This window comes from Plutella xylostella, chromosome 28, assembly GCF_932276165.1.
Source record: "Plutella xylostella chromosome 28, ilPluXylo3.1, whole genome shotgun sequence".
Taxonomy (NCBI): domain Eukaryota; kingdom Metazoa; phylum Arthropoda; class Insecta; order Lepidoptera; family Plutellidae; genus Plutella; species Plutella xylostella.
This window is the reverse complement of record NC_064008.1, coordinates 4,058,406-4,067,448: the sequence shown is the minus strand read 5'-3', so window position 1 is coordinate 4,067,448 and position 9,043 is coordinate 4,058,406. Positions and strand designations below refer to the sequence as shown.

Sequence of the window (9,043 nt, the reverse complement as noted above, 5' to 3'; positions counted from 1 at the left end):
TCAAAGGGAAAAACGTTTGAATGAACTTGAAAAGCTCACTTTTACCAGCACAAAGCATTTTTGACGTAGCCTAATTTCTGATTGACGTACCCCTATACCTATACCATACCATTGATACATTAAAGGGCTGGCGCCTTATTCTCTAACATCAGTCGAGATCCAGTTCTAAAACTGGTACCATCAAATGAAATCTTAACGCAATATATTCAACACTATTGTACCTTTTCATCATCATTGATTGAATTATTATAGTTGGTGTATGATGTTATAGCTTTTCAGTACCACTGTGATTTGCGAATGGACTGTTTATTACTTAAAACAGTTTTTGATACCATCTTTGAAATTAAATTTATGAGACTAGATAGGTAAATAAAATAAAAATAATTGTACATAACTTAAATTTATTTAAGTATATAGAAATATATATTTTAAACGTATTTAAATCCTTTCTCGCTCGCTTTGACAGTATAGTGTCAGAGCAAGACAGACATAGATTTAAATGTTTCGTGCAAGTCACCCTGAGGGCTTCTTGCACAACAAAGATAATCAAAATTAAATCTATGACAGTATAATGTCAGAGCAAGAGAGAAAAAAAAAATTGATTAACTTTGTTGTGCTAGTCACCCTGAGTATACTGTTATAAGGCTTTACTAAAATTCTGAAATACGGCGCCCGCTCAGTTTCATCCAGGTAAACCTTCCCATTCCCCCTCACGCATGATGTTACGAAGGGCACAGCGAAAAGGCACTTTCTTACGAAGAGTGATGAATGAATTATCTCGTGTCACAGAGTTCGCGAGTTTTATTGCCGTCATCGAACGGAGGCGAACGTTTTACGAGCTTCGTAAATCCAACAAAATTTTTGTAATACTCGTATATAACGTTTCTGATTGACAGGCTGAATGTATAAAAATAATTATTACTATCATGAGAAATATAGATTTTATTTATATAAGTAAGCAGGTACCTATTAATGTATCATGGTCATCAGCTTTGTGACAGCTAAAAAAATAGTGTAGAACAGAACCCTCTGAACATTTGGTCCGACTAACAGGGCTTAAGAATTTCACGCAAAATGGCCGCCACACTGAAAAACATAAACTAAATGGTTAGGGTAGCCTAGCTCACGCACTAGACATCACAAAAATGGCCACGTATTTGGCGCCTACGTCCGCACTAAACTTACAATCATAACATCACTAAACCTAACTAAACTTAAACAACATATTGGCACACCTTGCTGGGCTGTATGTGTATAAGGACATACTTGCACAGCAAGTTTAAGCAAAGAAAGGAAGGTAAAATTTCAATATTAATTTAGTATTCGTCGAGTTACAGAGCAATCAGTAAGACTGACGAAGGTTCGCAGAGATGGGGACACAGAAATACGTAGAAGTGAAAATTGAAACCATATAATTTTGTCTTTGGTGGTTTTCTAATCAGTAATTTAAGATTAGGTATAGATTACTCCTTTCCACAACACTCTGTTCTCGTCCGTAACATTTAATTTAGTAATCTTTGCTTCGGCATTATATCTATTTGAACATTTCTACTTCAGCTTCCAAATTTAAGAGCTATGTCGGTTACCTAATTTCTCTTACCAATTATCTCCGTATGTATTAAGGTTAAGCGGCCACCGTACACAGCGGAAAAATCGCATTCAGTATTCTTTCTGTAGAAATTCACACAAGTGCGTCCACTGATAGGCAGTGCCGACGCCGTTTCTCCATACAACCATGTATATGTGTTTGGTGGACGCTTACCTTTAATGTCACTTCTCCTTAATGATTATTTACTGAAACTCTGAAGGTTTCAGAAGGGGTGAAAACTTGGAAGTCGGCTCATCAGCATGTTGGTCGTAACTCCGACTCGACACTCCAGAATGTTAACTTTAAACCAACTCCAAGTTACATTTAAATGAAATTTTGTTGGAGCTGAATTTGGGGCTGCATTCCACTCTTTTGTAACTATTGTTTTCGCTGGTCGGTTCGAAGTTACGTAAACTATGGTTTAAGTACGGAAATTTTGAGTGAGTTTGTAGAATACGCCGTGTTGGTGGAAAACAAAAAAATAACAGTGCGGCGAAAATGGCAGGTATTGCAAGCAGAAATATGGCAAAACGTAATATTGTAATTCTCAGTTTATTGTGATTGATATGGTTTGTATCCTCAAACTTTTTTCTCGAAATTCTGGAAATGGAAATCGTATATAGTTAGCATAAGTTATATACAATAATATACAGTATTAGTAATACTATATTACTATATTAAGTAATACTGTATTACTTAAGTCAATATTTGCTAAACTATAAAATAAAAGTAACTAACTCGATGATAATAACTCGGAAATATTCTACCTTTAATATACAGAGGTCAGGCAGAGGTTTATTAAAGGTACCTACAATATTTCTTTCGTTTATAATTTAGTTAGCACAAGTTATTCGAAACTTCGATTCTTTAAACCGCTTCGAGAAGCTTCTAGTCGCTTCTTTCACACACAAATATGTTTAATTATTTATTACTGTAAAAATTAAAATAGCCGTGAAATTAAAAACTTCGTAACATGCCCACCTTACTACCCCACGCACGTTAATAATGTAATTAGTAAGAATTTGTCAAGTTGCCAAACTATAGTTCCACTGAGCCCAAACCCTTCGGGTAAAATTTAAAGATATAGATTAAAGAGAAATGGGGAAACAGTAGTTTAGTTAGTACGGTTCGATGACCATACTGACGATTTTTCTACACAAAATGCCAACTTAACAGCAGTTTGATTGGCTAAATGGTCATTGACCAGAAGTTTTAATGAGGAAACTGGTTTCAATTATACAATATAGGCTAGATCCAAAATCTAGATAATACGTACCCTAATCATGCGAAATGAGGTTTTTGTAACTTCTCTCCTTTGTAAATTTATAAGGTTTTTGTAACTCTTCTCTTATGAGTAACTGTTCCGCGCGTTAAATTAATATTTAATAGCACACCAAACAATTTGGACTTTAGGTCCTCGTGTTTGCGGATCAGAAGTTTTCGGTAAGATGGTGGCGTGCGTTGAATTACTTGTGTACCTGATTGTACCTATACTGATATACCTACTCATATAATGGTAATTAATCATTATAATATGTCAGCAGTAGAAAATATTTGTAAGTAACATAAAAAAAACATTACAACATGACTGTAAGCCGTAGAAAAAATTTGTATGTAGGTACCATAAAATGAGTTACTACTAATGTTACAATGAAATGCAGAGATGGACGACTAGAGGGTTATTCTACACTGACGAAAAATGAACGAAGGAGAGCTGTCGTGCAATAGGCACGTTTAACAACCAGATAGAGTCGTGGTTCGTGGCTCGTGCAACAGCGCTCCGAAACTTAGGTTTTCGACATATCGAGTGACTCACTTGGTCTCGGTTATCGTCGTCGATAAACTTTTTTAATGCGCTTTCCCCCAATAACAGCGCTATATTTATGGCGAAACGCAAAATAGTAACGTTTATCTTCGTTGATGAACGGACCCGTACAAGTACCTACACTATACAAGTTGTATCATTAGTATAGTAAGCCGAAACAGGATCACTCAGGGTGTCATCCAGTAAAACTTTTTACTACGACTTTCGATGGAATTATGTTAGTAACTCAGTTAAATTGTGTAATCTGTGCTACGCCTTTTAGAAAATCGTATTTCTCGTGCTTCAAAGCTGCACGGCAAAACTTTCTTTGAGGTTTCACTTCAAAATTCTTGCAACAACCTGCCGTATTCTATCAGTTCTCTCTGCAATAAACATTCCTTCTTGATACCAAATACCAGCGCCAATGGAATGCCAAGTGAACAATCCAAGAACTAAATAAGCAAAACAAAAGAAAATATTGAGAAAAAAACAAAAGACACTACTTTTATCACACACAGGCTGTATTTCCCGCTCACAAATCAACAGCAGCGTTTGACAAATCAGCATTCCAATTTCGAAAGAGGCGCCAACTTATGACTACTTCCGGCCCAGTGGCGGCATCTGGCGCTGGCTTGTGATGTATCGTGTCGGTCATTTCCGGTACTCACCGGAACTTCCGTCGGGGCAAATAGACTGTGTTGACAGTTCACTAGTTTGTTTTGGAGCTATTTTTCTTTTAAGTTTGTTTTACGACTTTTTGATGGAGATTTCTTGGTTTATTAGCTTATGATTACTGCTGTTATGCTAAGACTTTTTATGATCATCATTAATTTACTTACGTTTACATACACTTTGTTGGATAAATATATTTAATAAAATAAATATTATATAGGTTTTTGCTCACGTGAAGGTTCAAGGTCCAAAGCTCGGCGTGGAGGGCCCTCCCGATGCTTGAGAAATCCGTTTTAATCTTGAGGTTCTCACACACAAAATCACATGTCCACTTATAATCGTATACACAAATATAATGCCTAATAGTAGCTGGTAATATTTAACCGAAAATACAAATATTGCGAATATCGAGACCGCGCCGAAATACAAGAGCAGATAACCCGACGAGAGGCTGCCAACGACTGGGTAGACTGTCAAAAATAAAAGAACCTACCCACATACAAATATAAGAACCTACCCACATACAATTATTAAAGTGTTCGTCGGTACCGAACATTCTCCCGCCTAAGCAGTAACCGCTGCTTAAAAATAAATAAGTATACAAGTATATACGTACAACCGATTTTTTTTTGTAATTAGTCTAAAGGCAGTCTAGATAGCCTACCTATTGCCCGCTTGAGCGTTGCTCCATTTGCAACCCGAATATCCGCTAATCTGACCACACCATCCGATCCTGGGTAGAGTTTAATTATCCGACCGCGATTCCACTGAAGAGGAGGGACGTTGTCCTCTTTCAGCAGAACTAAATCACCTTCCTTAGGAGGAGAGGTGGAGTCCGTCCATTTGACCCGCTGTTGCAAAGTGTGAAGATATTCTAAGTGCCACCGATGCCAAAAACTTTGTGAAATTTGCTGTAACAGCTGAAACCGACTTAATCTATTCATCTTCACATCTTGCAACGGATACTCCGGTAGAGCATCCAGCGGATGACCGATAAGAAAATGACCAGGGGTCAATACCTCCAGATCATGAGGGCTTGAGGAGATGGGACACAAAGGTCTAGAGTTCAGTACGGCCTCAATTTTGCAGAAAACCGTGCTAAGTTCCTCAAAAGTTAATTTTGTTTCCCCTATGCACCGTTTTAAATGAGTTTTCGCCGATTTAACCGCAGCCTCAAACAAACCACCCCATGATGGACAAGCTGGAGGATCAAAAATCCAAGTAATACCGCGCTTGGACATATTATGACCATTATAATTTTGATTTTGTTCCAAAAAACGATAAACTTCCCTTAAATAATTATCAGCACCCTTATAATTAGTGCCACAGTCCGACCGAATAAGGGAGGGCAAGCCGCGCCTTGACACAAGCCGAGACAAGGCGGCAATAAAAGCCTCAGTAGATAGTTCCGAAACCAACTCCAGGTGAACCGATTTTGTGGCCAGACACACGAACACGCATAAGTATGCTTTGGTGATTTTCGGATTCCGTAACTTATGTGTTTTGACCTGGAAAGGTCCAGCAAAATCCGTACCGATACCTTGAAAAGGTCTAGCCGAAGTAACGCGATCACGAGGCAAATTACCCATCAATGGCTGAGTCGTCAGGCCTTTCAATGTGTAACATTGAATGCACTTCAAAGTGACATTCCTGACAGCTCTCCTAGCTGAAAGTACCCAAAAATTCCGTTGTAATATAGCCGTAAGAGCATTTGGTCCCGCATGACAATTTTTCAAATGCAAATCCAAAATTAAAAGTTTTACGAAATGTCCCGATTTTGGCAGAAGCAAGGGATGTTTTGCTTCTAATCCGATCTCCGCATTTTGGAGCCGACCGCCAACGCGCAACAGTCCACGAGAGTCTACGAATGGAGTAAGACTCCTTAAATTGCCTCTGATCTGCTCGCCGTTACCTAGAGCTTCAATTTCCGAACCGAAATGTTTCTTTTGAATCAAACTGACCCAACAAAGTAAGGATTCTTTCCTTTCTGTCACCGTTAAATATTGCTTTGAAATCCGATTATTTTTATTTTTACAATTATGAATAAATCTCCGAATCCAACCTGTAGCCGATATTAATTTATCAAGTGAACTATATCTATCTAAAATCCACTCAAATTCCGAATCCGATTCCGTTTTAGTAACTGCACAACATCTAATACCAGGCAGTTCCGAAGGCCTCTCCACCTCGCGAGAGGGCCAGGCGGACTCATGCTGAGTAAGCCAGGCAGGTTCCCACCACAATGGATGAGAAAGTAACGTTGAAGCCGTTGACCCGCGTGAAGCGACGTCTGCCAGATTCAAATTGCCAGGTACATGTCGCCAGGTGATAGTAACCGCAGAATTTTGAATTTGTGAAACTCTGTTAGCCTCGTATACTTGAAGAGTATGAGGTGATGTATTAATCCATGCCAAAGAAATCATACTGTCGGTCCATCCAACTATCTCCTCAAATTCAACGGATCTTTAAAGACAAAGACTCACATGATTGAGAAGCTTAACCAGTAGCACGGCTCCACACAACTCCAATTTAGGAATGGTGGGACGTGTCCTGAGAGGGGCGACCTTGCTCTTAGCCATGAGCAAGTGTACCGACACCGAGCCGTCTTGGTTACTTGATCGCAAATAAACCACTGCCGCAAAACCTAACTCCGAAGCATCACAGAACCCATGTAATGAGTAGCTCTCTGCTTGCAGGCTTAGTCATAGTACATCGAGGAATAGCCAACCTTTTAAGGTTAACCAAGTCTTCCCGAAACGCTTGCCACTCACGCAACAAATCCGAAGGTAAAGGATCATTCCAATCGAGCTTGTTTAGCCAAAAACGCTGCAGTTAACATTTAACCCAATACACTACTGGGCAAATCCAACCCTTAGGGTCAAATATCCGGGCAACTACAGATAAAATAGATCGTTTAGTGTCCGAACTCGATGCACCAAGATTTAGTTTATAAGAAAAGACATCTCGAACCGGATCATACAAAACGCCGAGAACCGCAACCGTATGGGGATTTTCCGAATTTTCAAATAAGAGAGGTAATTGTTTATGATCATCAGGTAAACCTTGTAGAATTGCTGAGCTATTTGAAATCCATTTACGGAGCTCATAACCACCCGATTTCATTAAAGTAATGAGTTCTTGCTGAAGGCTCAACGCATCAGATTCCGAATCCGTACCAGTGATTATGTCATCTACGTACACATCTGTTCTTAAAACCGCTGCCGCACGAGGAAGGCTTTCACGCAAGAGCGTAAGAGCGCAAGAGCCGAGCAAGAGCTCGGCGAGCTCGAAGATTGTTCGATTAGCAATGTACGGGCTACACCGCAACCCGTAAGTGTTAGTACACAACTCATATGTGAGGAGAGGCTGATCAGGAGACTCCCGCCATAATATAAGTTGGTACTTCCGATCCGATTCGTCTATTACCGTTTGCCGAAACATTTGTTTGACGTCACAAATGAAAATAATTTTATGTCTCCGAAAATTTAATAAAATGTCCGTTATGTCCCTTTGTAATTTGGGACCAGTGTGAAGACACTGATTCAATGATACGCCCGTAGATGTGACGCAACTGCCATTAAAAACCACCCGAATTTTGGGCACGTCACCCGAATATTTAAAAACCGCATGATGTGGGATAAAAAAGTGTTCCTCGCCCGATTTATAATTAAATTTTGAAACCGACATATGTCCCAGTTCTTCATACTCCCGCATAAAACTGATGTACTCCTTTCTTAAGACCGAATTTTTCATAAGCCGTCTTTCTACCGCATGAAATTGCTTCTCGGCTATGTAACGAGACTCACCTAACACTGGACGCGAGGAAACAAATAAAAGTCGAGTAGAGAACCGACCGCCGTCTGATAGCCGATGTGTATTTTGCTTATAAAGCTGTTCACACTCCTCATCAGCTGGGGTGATCTGGGAAACCGATGGAGGCTCCTCAACCTCCCAAAACTTTTGTAAAGCATCCGAAAGTGATAAAGCAAAAACATCACCTGCTGGCTCCGAAGTTACGTCAAACGAATGATCAATAGGTCCCAATAAAATGTAACCAAATACCGAATTATACGCCGTTAAACCGTTTGTACCTAAAGTAATTTTATCACCACCGACTAGTGAACCGTAAACATCCGAACCGAGTAATAACTCAACTGGTTTGGACTTATGAAACTCTGGATCAGCTAAGAACAGTCCTTCACATAAATTTAATACCGATTCATTTAAATTAAATGTTGGCTGATTACCGACAAGATTCCGTAAACAAGTAACCGGAGTGGAAATAACCGGAAACCGCTTTCCCGAAGGTGAAAATGAAACACAAGACCGACCGAAAATATTACCGAGTTCTAATCCTCCTACCCCTCTCACCAGCTCATCCGTAGGTTCTAACATTAATCCTAACTTCCTAGCTAAATTTAAGGTTATAAGAGAGCCTTGGGATCCTGCATCTAATAAAGCCCGAATTTCAACAAAATCATCCAAGTTATCACCATGCACTCTTACAATAGCCGTAGGAAGTAAAATAGTTTTATGTTGAACAGGTGATTGCAATGGGCAGGTAGGAGCCGTATCCTATTGTCGATCATTATAAGATCGCTGCGGCGCCTCACGTTCGCACCGCTGATCCCTTCGACCATCACCGTCACGCTGAGGGTGATGAGAATAACCGTTGCCGCCTACTTGAGCCGCACGACGCGGGCTCCACTGGTCGTTCCTCCGACGCTCCGGGGACGCGGCGCGAGCCGGTGACATCCGAGGTGAACGGGTTCGATTCCCGCCGCCGCCGCGACGATAAAACTCCGCGCTCCCGCCCGCACGCGGCGGCGAGCGTCTGTCAGATGTACCATTATTCACACGAGGCTGTGCAGTGCCTACCCGATTGAAACATAGCAATGGATGGTGCTTCTGGCTACCACATCCATCGCATTGCGGCACCTGGCGGCAGTCACGGTAGTGATGACTAGCCAAACAGAAAT

At 40.4% G+C, this 9,043-nt stretch overlaps 1 protein-coding gene across 1 annotated transcript; it reads right to left on the bottom strand.

Moving 5' to 3' along the window:
- Positions 1–4,271: 4,271 nt before the first annotated feature.
- Positions 4,272–5,675, bottom strand: LOC125490931. The gene has a single exon (XM_048631443.1). It carries the CDS (start codon positions 5,651–5,653, stop codon positions 4,700–4,702), a length of 954 nt encoding a protein of 317 aa, XP_048487400.1. The 5' UTR covers positions 5,654–5,675; the 3' UTR covers positions 4,272–4,699.
- Between the last annotated feature and the right edge of the window lie 3,368 nt (positions 5,676–9,043).